Source organism: Styela clava, chromosome 9 (genome assembly GCF_964204865.1).
Source record: "Styela clava chromosome 9, kaStyClav1.hap1.2, whole genome shotgun sequence".
NCBI lineage: Eukaryota > Metazoa > Chordata > Ascidiacea > Stolidobranchia > Styelidae > Styela > Styela clava.
The window spans coordinates 5,431,903-5,454,545 of record NC_135258.1 but is presented as its reverse complement, the minus strand read 5'-3'; the positions used below and the strand labels follow the sequence as shown (position 1 = coordinate 5,454,545).

General features: G+C 35.8%; 2 protein-coding genes across 2 annotated transcripts in view; both read left to right on the top strand.

Moving 5' to 3' along the window:
* Positions 1-15,105, top strand: part of LOC120339547 (uncharacterized) — a 35,767-nt gene extending 20,662 nt beyond the window's left edge. Inside the window, exons 13-20 of the mRNA XM_039407695.2 lie at positions 447-553; positions 1,102-1,146; positions 2,079-2,237; positions 5,115-5,168; positions 5,980-6,093; positions 7,031-7,119; positions 8,142-8,249; positions 9,122-15,105. Of these exons, the coding sequence (XP_039263629.2) occupies positions 447-553; positions 1,102-1,146; positions 2,079-2,237; positions 5,115-5,168; positions 5,980-6,093; positions 7,031-7,119; positions 8,142-8,249; positions 9,122-9,259 (814 nt within the window). The 3' untranslated portion in view covers positions 9,260-15,105. The remainder of the gene's footprint in view (positions 1-446; positions 554-1,101; positions 1,147-2,078; positions 2,238-5,114; positions 5,169-5,979; positions 6,094-7,030; positions 7,120-8,141; positions 8,250-9,121) is intronic.
* A 1,916-nt stretch (positions 15,106-17,021) lies between these two features.
* Positions 17,022-20,279, top strand: LOC120339045 (centriolar satellite-associated tubulin polyglutamylase complex regulator 1-like). The gene is made up of 2 exons (XM_039407090.2): positions 17,022-17,049; positions 19,147-20,279. The coding sequence occupies exon 2, from the start codon at positions 19,169-19,171 to the stop codon at positions 19,952-19,954; it is 786 nt and encodes a 261-aa protein (XP_039263024.2). The 5' UTR covers positions 17,022-17,049; positions 19,147-19,168; the 3' UTR covers positions 19,955-20,279.
* Positions 20,280-22,643: the final 2,364 nt, after the last annotated feature.

Below are 22,643 nucleotides of genomic sequence, written 5' to 3'. Positions count from 1 at the left end.
GAATTGTGCAATTCTTACTCATAACACTCAACAGTTTTCGAAACCCAAATTTTGGAGTTCTCCAATTTTTTTGACCAGTTCATACAAGCGTGTGATCTTCTTCCATAAAACTGAAAGTAAGTCAGATGTAACTGCACATACGTTACCACAACATCGAAGGGCAGGCATTTATTGTATAATATAGACAGATTTAGGATTGCGCAATAATATTCGGTTCGATTTGGCGAAAATATTCGATTCGAATCAAAAAATTATTCGATTTTGGACAGCCCTAGTCACGCGTTTTCAACATGTTTTCTGAATTAAACATACTTTCGCCTTATTATGTGTTACCTGTAGTTTATTGTTAGCTAGTTATTTTTAAAGGGGAAAGGGGCAAAACAATTTCTAAAAATTTTCTTCTATAGTTATATATTTATATAATTAACTCTCATCAATTTCTTCAGGCCTGGGTGCAAACGTCCAATTCACGAAAACTCTCACTATGGTTCTGATGACCCTGATAATTTCCATAATGGAAAAAACATTAAGAAAGACACTGATGCAACTCAAGGTAGGAATTTCATATTCTGTCATTGAGGATGTCCAAAATGAATCGGACGTTCGAACTTCGACAATCTGCAGACTTCAATTTAGATATATTTGAGAATAATTATGTATAAAAAATTATCGCCATAATTTTTGAATTGAATTGTAAAATATCAATGCCAATCAAATCAGTGTTTTGATTTGACTTTCTCCAATTTTCAGATTCAAACTCGACTCCACCTTATAGGGTGTTCATAAAGTTTTGAACTTTTTTCAAATCGTAAAGGGAATTTATCAATACCGTATATTGGGTACTCCAATATAAGTATGCGCACCAAGATGTCGCATAACCTGAACCCTAACCTGGTACACAACCTGAGGTACAGGGGCGAGCGTATTCCAAGCACTTAGCGCGATGCGCCACATCACCGAGCTTTTTTTAAAAACAAGTCTCTGCCCAAGCAGCCACTGCTAGTAGATGATATATTCATTTGTATATACATCACCGCTACAAAACACCATGGTTCTTTGTTTGTTCTACTTTATGCAACTATTATTTCATTTGTCTTCAAGGTGATCTTGGGGAAAACAACAATGAAGAAACCACTCCCATGAAAGGTAAAGTTTCTGTTGTGTCAAACTTGCATTCTTCTTTCAAAACTGGGCCGTAAAATCTCTGGAGTGCTATCCTGCGATATTTTTGGGGTCACAAGCCTTTACCCGGTACAATTTGCAATGCCTTCCTTTATTTAATGTGAATCGACTTTTCTTTATTTAATTTTTTTACTGCAATGTCGTTATTCTTCTTCATTCGTTTGTTTTTCTTATTAAAACATGGTGATCAGAGCATTTCTTGGTAGATTAAATAATAGATGAATAATGATGAAATTTATTTATGATTATATGCCTGATCCTTATCCGATCCTGATCCAATTATATGCCTGATCCTTAGTTCCCTAGTTCAGTGTTTTCCAACTTATGGGTTGCGACCTTTTATTTTTAGTTATTTTTATTGTTTATTTTATATTTGGTATTGTACTGTTCCTCAATAGTAATTGTATATGTAGAGAGTTCACAGCGTAAAAATTTTGCAACATATATTTTGTTTTGCTCAAGTAAAGCCCGCTGCCATTTTTCGCTGAGGTTAAACTAGCGCTGAAGTGTGTGTACCAATATGGAGGTAACGAATTTTGTTCGCCTATTTTACATCAAGTTGTGTAAAGGTACTGAAATCTATGGGCATGGGGTATATTCACTTGGCTAAGCCAGACAGTCCCCGAACTCGAAATAAAACTGAAATAAGTAAAATCGGAATTAAATTATGTCCTAACCTTAACCTGGTGCACATATAATGGGAGTACTGTTCATTACACCCCAGGCTAGGTGGTTGGCATTGAATGAAGCCTAAGATTTTAACCTGTAGTGTCACAGTTATATCTAACACTTTAACCGCTTGGCCATATGCACGGACTATGGTAGTGGAGGGAGCTGTAATCAACGAGAAAAAACTACTCCCTCATAGCCTTTAAAATAAGCTTTTTATTGTTTAGCTTGCAAAAATTGGGGGTCGATCTGTTTACCACTTTCTCAACATGTTGGAGTTTCTATCAGAGCTGGCAATTCTACTTTTCCGCTATTCAACGGGCGTTCACCTGATGAAGTACCCGGAAACGATGTTGCCTCAGCATGTGATAGAGCGTTGTTACCAGGTAAGTCTTTCATGAAGGTCTTCCACACTCTTAATACAAACTAGGCTATGTACAAGCCAGCCAGGGGCGAACACCCGGCGATCCCCCCCCCCCCCCAATAATTTCGCAAAAAAATTTAAATGAAACGGTTTTAACGCAAACGCAATTAAACGGTTAATAGTTGCCGATATTATAACTGTTTCCTTACAATAATGGGGACCAGAGCGCCTTCGGAGCACCTCACATTTGAAAAACATGCGCGCCCTCACAGGTAATACTCCGTCTTCAAACGCACCGCCGATCACGCGCCACGGTTTTGCACAACTACCGGTAATTCATTTTTGTACAATTTAATATGATTTTCTCATTGTCAAAATTTTTCAATTGTGTTATTGTTGGCACTTGCGAGAGAAGTGAAAGAGGCAAACTGTGTTTCATTACAACAATTAATTATTATCGCTAAAAAATTAACTAGATCTAAAGTTGTTATAAACAATTTTCACCGATGGACGTATCTTTTCACGTTATGGATTTCGTGCAAGGCCCAGCATAATTTGCGGGCAAAGATCAAAGCATTTACTATGTCGAAAAGTTGAAAGGCGGCAATATAAAATACTAAAAATAAAACTGTAAATAATATAAGTTTTGTTGAGGCCTGGGACAGTCTAAAAACGCTTTTCTAGGCATCGAAAATCGCAAAATTTCGTGTGCCTACGGCACAAATTATGTTTGCTTGACCTTTAAAAACATTTCGTCACTAAAATCGAAACACTGTCAATTGTGAGCGGGATTTGCCTTTTTATCCATTACTTTTAAATTGACGTTGAAAATTTTCGTGTTAACATTAAACAAAGCTGAGAACGCGACTTTTCCCCGGTTTGTGATGATATATAAGATAACTAAAGTATATCCGATCACTTTTTGTATTTATTTATGTATTTTTATTGTACTGAAATAACTTTTAATACATGAGAATTGACAGAAAATTTACGGATTTTTCGAAAGGTTTTATCTTTAAAAATAATCGGAGTGACAACATTGCGATTGAGCAGAGCCAGTGTGACAAGTACATCTCAAATTTATCGAATGCGCAAAAGAGCAAAAATACGGATCAAAACAATATATAAACGGGCAGTTTACCACACATTTTTATGTCCGCGGATTGCCGTCGTGTTTTAGAGTGGCTCTTGTTTTGTCGATTCAAACGCAGTTTAAGGATAGGATTTACATATTTATCCTGGGGGAGAGGAAAGCCGATAAGACGGCTTATCCATATGACGAACCACGGCCTCTCGTCCGGTTACCATTCCAAGTCGGGTATGGGATTAGTTTTACTGTATTGTTTGTTTTCGGAAGCATGGACTTGGTGGTGGAGGAAGCCGTAACCGACCAGCGGTTACGTGAACCACCCAACGGCGGCGAGGAGTCCAGCAATCCTCTCGCACATAACCATCCCTGCATGGGATTCGAACCTGCGAACCCACGCAGAGTAATTAGAGGTGCGGTGGCGAGCGTATTCCTAACGCTTAGCCCATTGAGCCACACCGCCGCGCCACTTTAAATTGAACTTTAAATTTAACTTTAACTTTAAATAAACTTTAACTTTAAATTTAAATTTAACTGAACTTTAAATTGAAGACAATTAAATTAATAAATCAAGACATTTTGAATATGCCCGTATCGGTCTTTGATTGATTACTTTGCACATTTTTCAATGATAATGTCGGCTCTTTTAACAAGTGGCGTAATCGCGGCGACTGTTCCGCGTGGATTTTGAGGCGATGAATTTGTATTTTTGATTTACTAGTATACTTTATAATTATTTTCATTGTATGAATTAAAATTGTACTATATGGGATTTTATATCAGATATCGAGATTTTTGTAACGGCGATAACGAGTTCGGAAGATTGCAAAAATACGTATCAAATTTAAATACATCAGGCAGCTTATCTCATATTTTTATGTCCACATATCGCCGTGGTACTTTAGTTTAGTAATATTTTTATTTGGACGTAAGAAGTCGCAACCGCGAGTTACGTTGCACACAATTAAATTAATATATAAGGACATTTTAGAATCTCGTGGCTGTCATGGATCGACAGAAAAATCATTATACGCTTCAAATAGGCGGCTCTTTTAACGAGCGCGTAATCACGGTGCTTGTTGCAGACGGCAATGGGAAGTTCAGACTTTGACCCCGCTTTTTTTTTTAAATCCTGGCTGTGCGCCTGAACTTGTGCCTGTTTATTTTCGTATTAAATTATAAATAAAAACCCTGCAAAGTCATTGCGTGAATCCTGAATGTTATTTCGAGTTCAAATGATGATTTAATAAATCGGAATTCAAGAAATTGGTTCAGTGACGCGCAAGTTCCGTGTCCGAGCAAAGCAGCCTAGGTAATCTATATATGAGTAGCAAAATGACATGCTAATACTTAGAGAATGACATCGACAGGTTATTGTTACGTGACGATACACGGCGCGGTGTTTTTCGGTAGGCGATCCAAGTTCGCCCCCCCAAAATTATGGAAAGTGTCCGCCCCTGAAGCCAGCGTTTGATGTATTAGGAACTAATAATATAATTTTCAAAAAAATATGTAGGGAGATATTATGCCTTTTAAAATTTGGCGACTTTCATGTTTTTCGAAATTCAAACTTGTTGAAAGGGTCATTGTGGCTTTATTTTCATCGATATTCTCAATGGAAATTCATTTTCATAAAAACTACAAGCATAGTCGTAATTTCAGCGGACACAAGTGGGCTAAAGCACTTTGGTGGTGTGTTGGATTGGTAGTTTGCTCACCCCTGATATACACAGTACAGCAGTAGACACCACAGCTTTTTGTTTTTTTCCCACTTTATCAAATGAAAAATTATTTGCAATATTTGTCTTGAAGGTGATCTTCTTTATCTTGATGAAAACAACAATGAAGTAACCATTCCCATGAAAGGTAATGTTTTTGTTGCGTTCAACAAGTATTCTTCTGAGATATATAGGGCCTGAACCTGGGCCTTTGGATTCCGAGGCGACCACCTATTGTTTCTCAGGGGGCCCCGAGCCTTCACTAGTTATTAGAAGTAAATTGTTTGATATTTAATTCCCTGTAATGTTGTTTGATTGTTTTCAATATTAGTACAAGCTGTTTAAAGTGACGTACCTAAATATTATGTATCTTTTATATATAAAATTTAATTCTGCCAGCAGAGAAGAAAGGTGATAATCCAGGCCTTATGAGTATTTAATTCAGACCCCACATGCTTCTTAGAGCATTGTCATCATTAAATTGGGATATGTAAAAGTTTCCTTTTATCAAATACCTTTTATTTATAGTTTTAGAGTTGTTTTCATCATTTTCTCATATTTGCACCAAATTATATACAAAAAGAACTGTGATGCAATAATAGACTGTCTCGGTTGGCAAATAATCCCCAGTCGGGGAACTACAACAATCTTTATTGAAGATTTCTTCTTGCACTTTGTGGTTATCCAATTTAACACGAGTTGCTTTTCCGTTACCTCTCCAACTAAAAAGTCAAATACACTATTTATTTACTGTTAAATAAGCTTAGGCTTTAGGCTTACTGTGAAGTATATTTTCTGGGAAGACTGGATCCCACAAATTTTCAAGTTTCGTATACAGAGTTTTTGTAAAAATAGTTGAGTGATAGTGGACGAAACAGTGACCAAACAAAGGTAGATATGGAATTTTATGTTATGACCTCTCATGGCAGTGCCCTTAAAATAAGCTTTTTGTTGTTCAGCTTATGAAAACCCAGATCCATTCCGATTCCAACTTCCCGAAATTGAACTTGCTATCAGAGCTTCTGGGAGTGATGTTGCCTCATCTGTAGCATCTGATAGAGCATTGACAATGGGTAAGTTTTTCACTCCTGCATTACAGACGAGGGTCTATACAAGCGGTTCTCAACCGAGAGCTACACTGCTAGGTGCAAAATTGATTTTACTTTTCTCTCTACAAAGAAACTTCACCTTCATTAAGAGGCTATTTCACAGGGTGTTTTACACAGGGTATTGGGCATTTATTGTTTAATGGGATTCGGAATCTACCAATGAAAAAAATACTCTACTGCAATGACAAACGGGGGGGCGTGAGCGCTAAAAGCGTTTGAAAGGGCCCCGAGCCATTAAAGGTTGGGTACAACTGCTCTACACAAACCAGTCGTTGATATGTGAGGACTCATTATATAATTTGATAGAATTTTTTTTACAATGCAATTCATTCGTACAATGCTTGGTAAAACGAAAAATACGCCTTCCAAGAGACTGTTGCTATCTTTATGCTTTGGTATTGGTACCCCTGGGGTATGCGTAACAAGAGGACGGACACCGGAATGTAGTATGTATATCGGGTTATGGTTAGGCCATAATTTCAGGTACAAATACTACGAGAGTCACTTGGCTAGTTCCCGACCTCGTAATAGAACTGAAATAAGAAAAATTGGAATAAAATTATGGCCTAACCCTAACCTGGTACAAATACTACGTTTTGGTGTCCACCATCTTGGTACGCATACTTCAGGAGTACCTTGGTATTTACCATATTTCTCAAAGCTAAACTTAATTTTCAAAATTAGCTGATATTTATGAAAATCAAACTGAATTTTGTTTTTGTTAGTTTAATTTTTTAAAATTAACTGGTGCTTCTTATGCATCAGTGTGAGGAAATGTTATTTCAACGTTTACGCATATTTTTAAACTGATGTATTTTATCCAACCCAGTTGACAAAATACACCAAGAAATCTCACTCATCAAGAACTTAGCTTTCACAGCGATATTCATGTTTTTAACAGGATCTTCTAGTAATTTTTCCATGATACTTGGAGAAACTGCCTCTTTGGCGTCTGCACCTGGCAACAATTATCAACTTTCAAGACTTCTGGTAAGTTTAAGTGAGAGATATTTTTTAGCGCTTTCGAAGTATCTTGGTGCACATACTTCGGGAGCTTTATTTTTATATTGAAAAATAAAAAAAATAGGAAATATGTTCACTATTTTATCTGTTTTCAAAAATGTGATATAGGTAGGCCTATTACAATACATCCTGGTTTAGCCAGGACACTCCCAATTCTGACAAGCTGCCCCGGTATGTCCATCATATAGAAATTTTCTAATCCATATTAATACAAAATTTTCATTTGTTAATGGAGGCCATTATCACTGATTATTCAAATTATCTATTATATTGAATATTCATATGAGTTGAATATTGCTAAGCCTTAAAATCGAACCAAGGCTTGTCCAATCCAATCTGTCCTGGTTTTTATTTTCATATATATGGTAATCCTAGATATAGGGCTTTATGGTCATACTTTAGTTCCCAAAAAATAATTTCTATTAACATATCATTAAATATCAGTGGCCACGTGTACAGGTTTTTTTTAGTCGCCTGTAATGATTCAAAAATAAGTATCTTAAAAATAGGCCTTTTAACTTAACACAGCACAAGTAAATGTTACTACGGTAATTAAAATAATGGATTGCTCGTCACCGCACCTGATTGACATGCGTGGGTTTCCAAGTCGATAATGTACGGGAAGATTGCTGGACTCCTCATCGTCCTAGGGTGGTTCACCAAACTGCTGGTGGGTCACGGCTTCCTTCCCATCAAGTCTATGTTTTCGAATACTAATACTTGGCTAACTAATCCCATACCGACATCGGATGAGAAGATGTGGTTCGCCATGTGATTAAGCTGTGTTACCGAAACTGACCAGCGGTTACGTGAACTACCCTATGGCGCCGAGGAGTCCAGCAATCCTCTCGCACATAACCATCCCCACATAAGATTTGAACCTGCGAACCCACGCAGAGTAATTAGAGGTGCGGTGGCGAGCATATTCCACACAACAATGCGCCACACCACGGCAAGCCGTTAATCAATATCTTTAAAAAATTTGGCAGGTTTGGGGGGAAGGACTAATCATAATATTATCTCCACTGCTATTGCTGTCAATCATAAACAAGAAACCCCCAGTTCCTGAACATTGCCAAGCACGTATCTCTTCAGAGGTATGTTTTTTATTCTTTCTGTGTGTTCACTAATTGTTCAATCAAAACTCATGGGTTCAAATCCTTTGCCCCCTACCTTACCCAGGGTGTAATAAAGTGGGTGAGCAATGCTGAACAGGAGAGATCTAGATCAGGGCCACCCAAACTGGGATTTGCGACTTCGCTGAGGGGCACACAATGAATTTTCGGGGTTGCAAAGAGTTCACCATTTCCTATAATATACTATATTTATTTCCCTTTTTTTAGAGCTAATTCAAAATACAATAATTAGAACTAGCGCAAAACATAAGGCGCTCCAAATGTGTGTGTACCGATGTGAAGGTATAGTTTTTTATTCGTCTATTTTACATCAAGATGTCTAAAGGGAATAAAACCCATGGGCAAGTCCAGAACTCGTAATAGATATAAAAGGAAAATTGGAATAGGACTATGACCTAACAATCCCTAATCTGGTAAACATACTATGGGAGTACCAAACACAAATCTTGCAATTTCGAGAGAATACATAGAATCAGAAAAGCCTGCATAGTAATGCCGACTTTGATAGTAAGACTGAGCAAGGCGCTTGCATATCAATGCTGACCTAACAGGGGTCACAGAAAATTTTTATATATTGAAAAGGGTCGGGAACTTAAAAGTTTGGGTAGCTCTGATTTAGATCATTCCAAGCTATTATAGCTTCTTATCTTGCAGTGGTTGCATTTAAAATGCCCTGTATAGAGCGAGAGACACGAGCATTGTGATGAAAAAATGAGGCATAAGCAAAATATTGGCAATTCTCAGTCATAACAAAAACAAAACCGTTTCACTCTTCATAAATATTTTAATAAAAATAATTTTCTTAACAATTTCCAGAAATTACTTATTTTCAGATTCTGCGTGTACTACGTCCATCTGTACAGAATGTTGGTGCAATAGTGGTAAATTCTTTTTTTCGTATTTTCAATCACTGTGACAAAAACTTGTGCAATGACACTGTGTTATCGTTTCTTTTAGAGTATGGAGGGTGACCGTATTGTTTCGTGTTGCAGAGATGTCCAAAACGAATAAAATTAATTCAGTGTATTTTTTATTTTTAGAATGACTTTGATTAGTTTCATTTGAAAAGGCATAATTTCTAGCAATTGATGTTTCACATCATGATCAAAAAGGCCTTTTTTTAATTTCTGAAGACTGTAAAAATGAAATGGCCAATCTGTTCATTATTTGTTTTAACTTTCCATTTTTTTTTTTAATTCAATTTTATCACAGTGGTTCTCAAACTTTTCAAGCAACCCCCCTTTTTAAGAATTTGTCAAATCTCGTGCCACACCTCAAAAATAGCTATGACAAAAGTATGTTATATTCTAAAAACATGTGGATGGAACTTAAATATCCAAAAGAAAGAAATGTAAATATCCAAAATAGGGCGGGTAGGATCAAATCTAAAAAATTGTCTACACCACCCTTGTTGGGCGCGCCCCTTAATTTGAGAACCAGTGCTCCAGAATATTTTCAAATATATTCAATGCTCAAAAATACAATTATCGAATGTCTTCAGAAATTTCATATTATTCGATTTGGACATCTTTGTTTACGTGTTGCTGTTATGGAAAAGAGAATTGAATTCTCAATATTTGTTGTATTTTGCTGCTAACATATTACATGATAATAAGCTTACTGATTTTCTGTTTTTTGAAATTCTAAATTTGAATAACTGTATACTCTGGCATATAAGCTGATTTTAAAAATCTAAAAAAAAAGCCGCCAAACTAAATGGGCCGTGCATAACTCTGATTGCACTAAAACGAAATGATATTACACTAAATTAATTGAAGAGTGTGCATGCACACACGTGAAGCAGTGCTTGGTATGCTATGACAGCGATAACTATCTGTGATTGGTTGTCATGAATTTTTATAAATTCTCCATTTAAGGGCTCTTTCAGGTCAGCTTATATGCGATGATATACATTTTTTAACTCATTAAAACTTCTGATGAAGTCTTTATCTATCTTGGTTTAGATTTGAATAATAGTTTGTGACACTTGATTTAACATTAGAAACTTTTTCGGTCCTTTTGAAATTTTTTCCCATTTAGCCTTACTTATCTAGATTCTGGGTATACCGTATTTCTCCCTGCATAACACGCACCAATAATAATAATACACATGCGTATTTTAGCAGAAAGTTCCAATTTCCATATATTATGTTTTCCTTCATCTCTTTCTTTGCAGGTTTTTTTTTTGCCAGGGATTTCAGACATTCTGTCTGATTTTTACGTACCCTCTTATTCTGGAGGTGAAATTTAAACATGAAAGTGAGTGTTATACCCGGAGAAATACAGTGTTTTCTTGCAATATTAGAATAGTACATTATAATTTTACCGTTTAAAAGATTCTGGTCATATAAATTTCATAAATTTGTATGTCAATATTTGAATTCAATATCTCCATTATAATATTTTATCATGTAATGTTTGTGCAGCGCTCACCCTCCAAATGTAGATGCGGTGGAAAGCTATTGACCTATCACCTTTGTTTCTTGTTCTTTCAAAAGCTTTTATATCCGAGACGTGAAAAAAATTCTCTATGAAGTGCGGAAACAAAAAATTCTTAAAAAAGCTGTTTTGAGAAATAGAAGAAGACATAAATTTTTGATTTTCTTGTGACTTTTAATGGGCTTTAACCCTCGGCCTATTTATTGAAAATTATTTTAAACTATGATTAGATATCTGCTTCAAGAGCGCCTATTTCTTTGTAATATTTTTAAGTAAACTGTTCTTCAAAATTTCAACATCTGCCATTTTTTCTTGATACCATGAAATGAATAATTCTATAAGTCTTATGATAGTAAACTTTGACAAGTCTATGTTTTTACTAAGAATATTTATAACTCCTAAGAATCTCTTAAAATTTGATCGATTTTAACTTAAAGTGCTAGATGCAAAAAATCTGTTAATTTCAAGTTTTGGAAAGTTCAGTATCATTCTTTCGAATATGACAAATTAAAGGTGTACATTCATGTTCATTCCACCGCATCTTTGTAAAGTCTTGTACATAGCTTTATTCTAACACTGTGCCTTATACCTTTATTTTAACACTGTGAATTCATTGAAAATGACCCATGTATGACATCAGTATCCATTATTTTAGTTATAAGTATACATATATGCTTTGATTATATATATTAATTTGACCTGGTTCTGTGAAGATATTATAAATAGGCGGTGCCTATTTTTTATATTTTGCATACAGATTGTAATTGACTTTTGCTATGGACTACTATGGTAAAGTGTCACAGGTTCAACCCCATCTTCATCTTATTATTTTGACAGCATATTTTATGTCATACATGAGTCATTTTCTCATTTTTTATTTTTTATATTTTTAATGTTTTTGCCTTTTAAAGACGTTTGTTATCTGTAGTTTCCAGGGAATTTTATTTTCGAACAAAAATAGATTTTCCAACCATTTTCTAAAGCCGAGATTAAAAGAAAGGTTCGAAAAACGTTATCCTGGAAGCTTTTTCCCATCAGAAAATGAGGGAAGAGAGTCATGACCAGAGCTGTCTGGAAATTTTGACTTTAAAATTTGACTCCATACATCCTTGTTTCTGACTCTTGGTTTTTGACTCAGACTCCTAACTTAAAACTAAAATTTCACCACAGAAAATCTAATAATCCTGATTGATCTATTATCGGTTATATAATTTTTTGGGAATATAATTCTGATTGAGCAGCTTCAAAATATGGGCTTAGTTTTGTGGTGAAGGTCTATAGAGACCAACTAGCACATCAGCTCCCAACCTGGGGCCCATGACCCCCGAGGGGTCTTTAAGTTGTTCGCAAAATTGATTTTACTTTTCCTCCTTGCAAGAAAACAGTTCTTCCTAGTTTCATTGCTTGATAAGGTCATTTTACAGGGTATTCACACTTTGTTGAAGATGAATTGTTTGAACATAATTGGATTTGGAATCTATTACGAGTAATCAAAATAACACTATGTCTATAAATACTACTTTAATGACAAACAGCGGATTCATGAATGCTAGAAGACTCCAGAAAGGGGGCCACGGGAAAGGTTGGGAATTCGATACTTTATCCATATTTTGTTAAATAACGAATGTTTTGACAATCATGTCAATATCTTTTATAATTTTTGCCACTCAAATTATTTTTTTGCTGTTTCGTCAGCGTGTTTGTATAACCCAAATCAGATTTAGATATACAAGGTATTCATAAAGTCCTGTTACAAATTCAATTTTCTTATGAAACCGGTACTCAAGATTTATTTTTCTATTTTCATCAGTGTTTAATTTAGTTTTTTTTTACTTCATTCAATACACTTTTAGGGGGCACCAAACTGTATGTGGCTACTTGGCAATTCGAGAAACTTTTATAAAACTGTATGAATACCTGTATATCTAAAAGAAACCTTGAATAGTATTGTTACAAACTGAAATATTGGAATTTTTGATAGCGTGTTATGGATGACGTATGCAATTGATGGTACTCCCAAAGTATCAAGATGGCACTTGGCTAGTCCCCAAACTCTTAGTAAAACTAAAATAAGAAAAATTTGAATAAAATCATGGCCTAACCCTAACCTGGTACATATATAGGTTTCAATGTCCGCCATCTTGGTTCACATACTTCGGGAGTACCAAATTATTTTGGTATTGATTGGCACTATAGTAAATTGTCATATTTTTCCCTTTCAAATTTGGTGAAAATATTTAATTTGAATTGGTATGTATATTAAATCGCCAGCTAAATGTAAGAAGTATTTAACAAATTTAAATTCTGTGTTAGAGAAAAAATGACATTCTGAGTAACTCTCATGATTTCCAATTTCAGTATCACTAGTGGGTGCTATGATTTTTTGGTAGCTAAGCAATTTAAAAGTGTTATGAATTTTGGATTGCCATATTCTATGTATATATTCTGGTAGTAATTTACAGTTAATTTAGAGTAGATTGATAAATGTGATGTTGTAATAAATAGGACGGAGTTTCTCATATTTACCCTGGCAGAGAGGGAGGAATGGCAAACTATCAAGTTATGAACTCTGTTCTATTTTTCAGTCCATGTCTGATATAAAGATTACTAAACCATTCCAGGTATTATGTAGCTACCTCACGGCGCACACCGATACTATATTCTTGCGTACATACATATTATGGCCTAACAATTTCAATTTATATGACCACCCTGGTTAATATGAAGTATGCTATCAGCATATACCCAGATATCAGAATCTCAGAAGCAGTACTGTGCTTAATTATTCTCATACCTGACATGGACTGGTAACTAGATAAAAAGGCGCTGCAGAAGTATGAACCAAGATGACGCACAACGTAACGTAGTACGTCTACCATCCTAGGGTTAGGCCATAATTTTATTTCTTATTTTAATTCTATTACAAGTTCGGCGATTAGCCAAGTGACTCCCTTAGTGTTTGAAATTATGGCCTAACCCTAGCCTGGCACATATACTACGTTCCGGGGGCCCGCCATCTTCGTTCAAATACTACAGGAGTACCATGGCTTGAGCGATATATCTGCTTTCCTCTTTCCCAAGATAAATATAGAAAGTTTTAATGTAAATTCAAATTGAATCACACAATCATTATCTTTTGTATATAGATTATTATTTCTATTGTAAATATGACTGATTGTATATTTATGAAATATGTGAAGCAAGATATCTGAAACTATCAATTTCAAATTGGCTCATGTGATGTAACAACGCAAATCACCATGAATATGTCTTACATCATAGGAACAATGGTAATGATAGTTTCAAATCTTTCGCCTATTTTGTAATTTGAAATTGTGTTTTACTAAAATATGTTTGGGCGCGATGGCCAAGTAGTTAGATTATTCGATTTACCTATGTTGGCATGCAATGCCCACCACCTCACCCAGGGTGTAATAAATTGGGTAGGCATTGCCGAACCGAAAAGATTCCCGTCCCTACAAAAATAGTAGTCCCTTACGTATTGATCTATTGCTGCTTGTGCAGGGCTTTGTACGAAGTGAAGGGCGTGAATGAGTACCATCTCATGCCCACCCCTTCACCCGGGGTGTGAGTAATAAAACGGGTAGGACCTTGGTCCTTCCAAAGAATGCATATATGAAAACTTACTTATGCTGAATACTGGATTATCAGCAAAAATGGCCAGCTAAAAGCTGTGTGCCAAAATATAGTGATTACAAGATCAGATCACACAAGACTTTGAAGTTTATTTAATGACTCTTAAAACATTTTTATGTAACTGGGTGTGAGTAATAAAACGGGTAGGACCTCGGTCCTTCCAAAGAATGAATATATGAAAACTTACTTATGCTGAATACTGCATTATCAGCAAAAATGGCCAGCTAAAAGCTGTGTGCCAAAATATAGTGATTACAAGATCAGATCACACAAGACTTTGAAGTTTAATTAATGACTCTTAAAACATTTTTATGTAACAAAATGCATCGCTTATTATGCTGTAAAGTGTGAATCTCCAGGATGTCATCTGAGCACTTCTCTCTCTCAAGCGAGGTGGAATGGGAGAACTATTGAAGTGGTGGTGGCCTACACACACCACTGCATTTGGTGAAATGGATATTTCTGCCTTTCAAAGCTTATTTTGAAGAACTGCTTGTCTAAAGATGTGGCAGTTAAACTGAAATTGATGGAGATAGAACACTTACTTTGAATCATGAGATAAAGTAATTTCACCATACAACTTAGTTTGTTTACTAATGGTTGAAATATTTGTTCTCTTACGTTACAATGCATTTTGAAAAACTTGTATATGTATATATTGAATCGCATGTATGTTATTCACGAAAATATATATCCAGGATATCTAATATGTTTTCATGTGCATGACTGTCTGGTTGCGTAGCACAATGGAATCTTGAAAACGATAGACACCGACCCAAAATTATTGTTATATTCTCATATTTTGTCGCTAGCATTTGCCACCATGAAATTAGCTTTGCAGCTACCTGCTTACACAAAGACAAGTTTTGTGTCCTCACAACCTGTTTTTCCATAGACATCAATATTCTTGAGTGTTACAACAAATTGGCGTTAAGTAATTGTCAAAATTTAATTTGCTGCTCAGATTTTCATATGCCCCTGCAAGCATTCAACATAATATTAGTTCTGGTCCCAAGAGTAAGTTTTTAGTTATGTTTCTATATTTTGGTGTGGAGCAATTGGGAAACAGCGCGGATTTGTAGTAAACCAAGATGAAACTGAAGAGTAGATAACTTGGTTCTTGGTTACTTATAATTGCGGCTGCCTGGAAGGTTGGCAGGTGCAAATACACACACACAACCACTGAGAAGTTATTTGGGTAAGAATAAAACGCGATAAATTTAGGGTATACTATACGGTAAACAAAAAAATAAATAAATACTAGAAAAGAAAAAAATTATTTGCCACACCATATTGATATTTTTGTAATGGTTGCCATTGCCAAATTGATCGATCTTCTAATCGTTAAATAAAATATAAAAGGAAGATTCTATTGAAAACATATTGCCAAGCTGATTATAGTTGGAGTCAAATGCCAAGTTGCCCAACCAAAGTTGCCAGAATTGGGTGCATGAAGAGGTGGGCGAGACAGACCATTTCATTCCCCAAATTAGATCCTATTATTGCCAATTTGTAGTCCAGATTGAAATAAGTAATTAAAGTTACCGGTAACAGTAAAATTACTATAATTAAGTAAAGTAGGATGTGGAAATAAATTGGTTACAAAGAGTGTAAGTGAGGTTTTTCATTCTTGGGTATTGATTTCAGACAAGGATATAGGAATAAGGTTGTTATTTCACAGGATATCGGAGTCTTTTTTTGATTTTTTCCTTATGTGTTTTACTTCATTTAATCACTTTGAAGTAACCTGAAAAACAAAAATTAAAACCGCGAGTAGATGTTTCAATGATTGGGTGAAGGGGAACGCTCTGAACTATTTATCACAGGCAAAAAATAATTGTTTGATTAAATGGGATGTATTGTCATTATATACCGGTAGCGATGGATAGATGATCTATGATGACATTCTGCTTGGGACCGGGAAAAATTTATCACACCATGCAAAAAAACACACAAAATTTTACTATCTATACCTTGGCCAACAAGTCAACTCAAACACCAATACCAATCCTTAACATAACATGCATGCATACATAAATGATATAAAAACCACATCCAATTACAATGACCCACAGCAAACTAAAATCTGAAGGGGAGAATCCAACATAGCTCTACTGTTCGCCTAGTTGCACTTATACCACCACTCAAACATAGGACCAAGCGTGTATGATAAGGACATCACAGCTAGAAAAAGATAAAAACACAACGTGAAGTGATAAGTTATTTAAAGAAAATATCATTCGGGTATGTCAGCTACCTATATATTTAAAAAAAAATATACTCATGCATGTCACAATACCGTTTCATAAGTCGTGAGCTAGGGATAATATTTCAAATTTCATCATATATTCAACCTTAGGTTTATTTAGTGATTTGAAGTAAGAGTCTACACTTAAAAAAACTGTTCTTAAAAAATTATTACAAATACTCTGCAGTTTTGAGACAAGTGTTTTATTACCATGAAGGCAGACTGAACAACAATATCGAATATGGCTAAGTAGTAATGATTGAAATATTGCTAGTAGAGCTGATTGATCAACACACTGGGATACTTTGGCAGAAACTGCTAGGTTTCTTTTTGTTTGTCCTAGAGGAGATGCAGACGTTTTTCTTCCAATGGAAGGCAGTACAGCAGTATGAGACAGCGGAATAGGGTACCGTACCGGTATGTATGAACATTGAATTGTTTGATTTATATTCAAACCTAAGAAACACAAATAAAAAAACAAAGAAAATATTCTTGACGAAACGCGCCGATCACGCATGAGAGATGTCGCCAAGGCAACGTCACTCAGACATGCGTTGCAGCTAACGGTTTTCTTGTAACCACCGAGAAATCTGGATTTTTCAACTCTCAGATCGTAACAAACACAGTTCGTAAACTATACTAACGAGTTTAATAACTGACTGAAACTAACTAACCCAACAGTTAATTTGAAAGCATGCAACTAGCTCTTGAAAGACCACGCGTTTTCTCACCAATCTTGCTGCAGTTTTGTTATGGCTAACGCAGGCAAACTTTATTCAAGGATGAATAGCTAAATATTTCAACAATAATGCTAGAGTACCGGTAATTAGCGTTTGGGAAAAAATTGCTGGGATCGGAAACCAATATCTGAATGTAGTGGCTTGTTAATACTGTAATAGGTTGATCCCTAATGGTCGGTACCCCTTTGTTCAGTTTAGTTGGGTGTGTAATGGACTTGATTAGAATAATAAATTCTAACATTCTTGCTGTTCATACCACGTTAGATAAGATTTACATTATTAGAGAAGAAAGCCTATAAGACGGCCTAGTGATATTGTAAAAACCATGGCACTTCATCCGGTTAACAGTCCATATTGTGTTGTTACCACCATTCCAGTTGCATGGACTTAGAGTAACGCTTAGTAACTTAGGACCGGTAGAGTAAGCTGTAGCTGGCCAGCAGTTACTTGAACCACCCTAAAACGGTGAGAAATCCTCTTGCACATAGCCTAATTATACCCCCAAGGGATTCAAACCTGCAAGCCCACACAGAGTAATCAGAGGTGCGATGGCGAGCCTATTTTTAACGCTTAGCATGATACGCCACACTGTCAAGCTATTCATTGTTTACATTATTTATTCATTGCCTGGACACATTTGTTTATTGAAATCAGCATGTTCGGCTTGAAGTCATAAACCTTTAGCAGTTTAGGGACTCTAGAAAGAAAACGGGAGCGCCTGTATCACTTATATTACTGGCAACGCTATTTGCAGTACATCTTGTTTCGTTTGTCAAAACAACGATTGTCTTAGCCTTGTTACGCTGTTTTATCGGCAAACGCATATGCATTAATGGAGAAGAGGTTAACTCACCTTGGGAAATGTAATGCTTTGGCGCATGATACACGAGATATTTGAAAGTAATAAAAGGTTTATAACTTCAGCTCAGTGATTAAAACAATGCAAGATCTTGAATAAATGCCTATGTTTTAAAAATCAGTTGATGGTCACAGTATGGTTTCGTTTATAATTTCTGTATCCAAAGGCTTGCAAAATACGGATCTTTGGTACAAAGCCCTCACCACTAATGTGATATTTGAAAAAAGCGCTACATTCTGAAATAATAAACTAGTAATTATCTAGTTGCGATTCAGGTTCTGGTTAGAAAAGATTGCAGAATTTGAATTTTGAACCAGACACAAAATGTCATAAAGGAAGGTTCGATAACACAGAGGTTGAAATACGTTCAAGGGCGCCGTCAGAATTACCAAAAAGAGGAGGGGGAGTATAAATCAGAAATTTCCATAAAACCGTCACCGCAATCAGGCAGGCCACTTGTGAAATAGCCCATTTTTTCAAGGGATAATGTTTTTCTGTTATGTTGTCGGGTAATGATTTTGCAGTTGCGATATCAAAAACTACAATTTAGTAGTACAATACAAATTGAGTGTACAATGATACTTCGGTAGTCGACAAACGCATTCAAGTCAAAAATGCTGCGGCATTCGGAACATAATTCGGAACTCGAACAAGCCGAGCGGAGCTCACGGCCGATTGAGATGACGCCATCCGAAACCGAACTCAATCAATACAGATCAAAACTGACAGAAAAAATTTTCACCAAGCAAAACATGCATCGACCATGCTGCAATATATCATTACCGGTAAATACCCTCAGATGTATGGATGCAGTTCCTCGTATTTGTTGTTGAAAATTAATAAGTATCATAGACTATGATTCATAGTATGACTAAAAAGCCCTGATTATAACTAATAATATTTTATATATTTCAGAATATTTAATTTATTTTACAAAATGTCCCAAGCAAGAGAATCTTTGAGTGAATATCTGGAGCGTCATGAAATTGTGAAATACATGGAAGATGCAATTAATCAACTACTAGAACAAAAAGATGAAACTCCAAAAATGGTTCCCGCTCGATTTTTATCGGATTATTTTAAAAGTGCACATGAAGGAACAAATACTTTATTTAGAGAGTTTGAATATGTTTCTGCCACAACAAAAAACAGAAAAAGTTTAATCTCATGTTTCTGGAGATGCTTTAATAAACTTGCAGGCTACGGCGAACTGCTGAGTGGTAAAGAATATCATTCCCTACTATGTTTGTTATGTTATGATTTTCCATTGGACATTGTTCAGAGAACTGCACATATTGTGCTAATGGAAGATGCTCTTGACTGTTTAATGTCCTTTATAGACTTTGTATATGCATTTCAAATTCAGTTTTATTACGAGGAATATTTAACTTTATGTAAAGAAGTTTATGAACATTTGATTAATGGTTCATCCATTGTTGTTCCCACATCTGATACCTGGCAACAGAAAAAGAGAAATTTTTCACAGGGGAACACTGAAGGTGTACAGAGTCAAGCTTTTTATGAAGCGATTGAGAAGCTAAAAGTAAAGCTACCAAAAAGTGCGCCAAGTCCAGACTCCCAACATGTTCACAGTGAACTTTCTAAATCTTCAAAAACAACATACTTTGGGCTTCTCATGGCTTTAAGTCGGAATGAAGACATCAATTCTGAAATTGGTGTTCTTCCAAACAGAGGGAATGTCCATCATAGCGATGACTCATGATTATAATTTAATGTTGCTAGTTCATTTATTTTTTTCTTCAAGCCAAAATCAAATTACCATTTTAGATACACTCTGAAAATTTCATTATGTTCTAACAACACATTTGTCCCATCACTAATTAATTGATAGCTCGCTAATTATATGGCATAATTCATCCAAAATCAATCCGAGATATGATGAATGCACATGCAAAACTTGGAGCAGGTGAGATATCGCGTGTATCTAACTGACAGACAAATACCTATGTACTGTATACTACCGTTTTTGAATTATAGTATTTTGTCATCTATATTGTTTTTTAAAATAAATAATGAAAGAAAGCCAACCTTGTAATTTGTGCATCATTGGGGCCAGCACGCAGGTCAAAAGTCATTAGATTCCTCCAAGGATAAAAAAATTTGAACCGGCAAGATTGCAATAGTAGTTCAAAACCCAATACTTATATATCTGTGCAAAATTACAAGTCCATAGCGGGGGAAGACATTTTTAATTTGCCTCTTCAGGTGTTGCACGAGTCACATTATAATCGATTTGCGATGTGCTATATATACTGCCCCAAGATACTTTCCGATGCAATACATTTTCAAGTCCACATGCATCTGGAACAGGATTTTCAAGCCTTGCTTGAATGTGCTTTTTTAACGGCTCAGAATTTAACGAGTGCATATGAAATTTCATTGCCCTTAATTTGTGGGTTAGGAGCCATAATCCAGTGGTTTTCATCCTTTTAGGCAAAGTCAAACCCAGGGGTGGGAAAATGAAGTTCTCAGCGGGCGGGATTATACCATGAATAGTATTCAATATCTAAATCACATATTTATTCGCTAATGCAAGAAAGAAAATTATAAATCGCGTTTGAAGTAAAGTTTAAATTTATCATAATGTAAGCGGGCCGGTCAAAATCTCGTCGCGGGCCGCATGTTGCCCACCCCTGGTCAAACCCCAATAAAATTTTCCAAGAGTTCAGAGAATCCGTGTGTAATAATAGTCTTATTGTCTGAATTTCATCAACTATAAATTAAAATTTTTCAAAGTGTAGCACGTTCAACAAGTTACAAATCGAATTGGTATTTGGGTATATTTAAACAATTTACATATAATAATACAGATTCTCTGATTTGAATGGAAGCTTGCGGAACCAGAGGATGCCCAGTTGAAAACCAACATTCTGATCGGATTCATAGCAAAACTGACCTTAATGTGCCTTATTAACCAATAATTGCTGACACATTGGAAAAAGCGTTAATTGTAAATTTCAAACTATAAGCCTATTATAATTTAGGAAATGATAATAAGGGATTTTTGTAGATATTTAGATGACATAATAATATGGTGTACCACATACTCTCGTCTGGTTTCAAGTTCATGTCGGATATAGAGTTATGGACGTGTTCAGTCATTCCCATAAGTTGCGTAAGTGTCCAGCAACTCTGTCACACATAAATTTCCCCGGCAGGATTCAAATCTGAAAGACAGAGTTGTTCCTGACGCATGACACACCAACCACGCATCTTTTTAGCCAAGGGAACTGAATGCTTATAACAAAAGTTGATTGACTGGGGACCAAATTAGACGTGGGGGGCCAATATCGGTATGTATAATTAAGATTGTATAATTGGATTGTTACGAGTATACATACATCCAAATGGTGATAATGAAGTAACAATCAGAGGTCTTAAAAACACAGAAAATTAAAAAAAACATGATTTTTCAATTATTTCAGCCAAGTTTGGCAGGTCGTAATTGGTTCACGGTAAGATAGGATTTACATATTCATCACAGGGGAGTGGAAAGCCGATAAGACGGCGTATCCATATGGTGAACCACGGCCTCTCGACCGATTACCAATCCATGTCGGGTATTGGATTAGTTAGTTACTTGTTTTTCGGAAGCATGGACTTGACGGTGGAAGAAGCTGTAACCGACCAGCGGTTACGTGAACCACCCTATGGCGGCGAGGAGTCCAGCAATCCTCTCGCACATAACCATCCCGCATGGGATTCGAAGTAATTAGAGGTGCGGTGGCGAGCGTATTCCTATTGCTTATCGCGATGAGCCACACCGCCGCGTCCGCTATTCCGGAACCACTGGCATAGACGGTTAGCAGATGCTGTATGAGCAACAAGCTATTACGAGATCAAATAGAAATCCCCTTTTCAACATAAAATTTATTTCCAAATTAAAATTTAACAATATAGCGTGAATAGGTTGGTTGTCCAAAATATAAAAGAGATAATGATTTTTTTACAACTCAGCAATTTTACAAAAAAATGACAATACACAAGAGCGAATAATGGAGAACTTTCATCACAATCCCTATCAGTGAAATGACATACTTTCTATTTATTGGGTTAGTATGTGAACATAAGTGAAAAACATAGTAGGATACATGCTTTTCAGTCATTTTCAGTGTACACTTCAAAAAAAGAAATAGTTTCTTACAAACACGTTAGTTATGTGCAGTGGTGGAATTCAAATTTTTGTCAGCTGGTTCCATCACAAAAGTCATATATTTCATCCGGTTCTGTTACAAAAAGTCATATTTTTTCAACAAATAAACCGCTTAATGCCAACCAGTTCGCTGATTTCTCAATATTCTATGAGATGGTTCTTTAGAACCGGCTGAATCCCACCACTGGTTTTGTGCCCTCACTACCTTATAGCTCAGTGGTTCTCAACCTTTTGGGAT

Bases quoted from the DNA above. Each gene is read 5' to 3' on its own strand.
- LOC120339045 (XM_039407090.2), top strand. From the start codon at position 19,169: ATGTCCCAAGCAAGAGAATCTTTGAGTGAATATCTGGAGCGTCATGAA.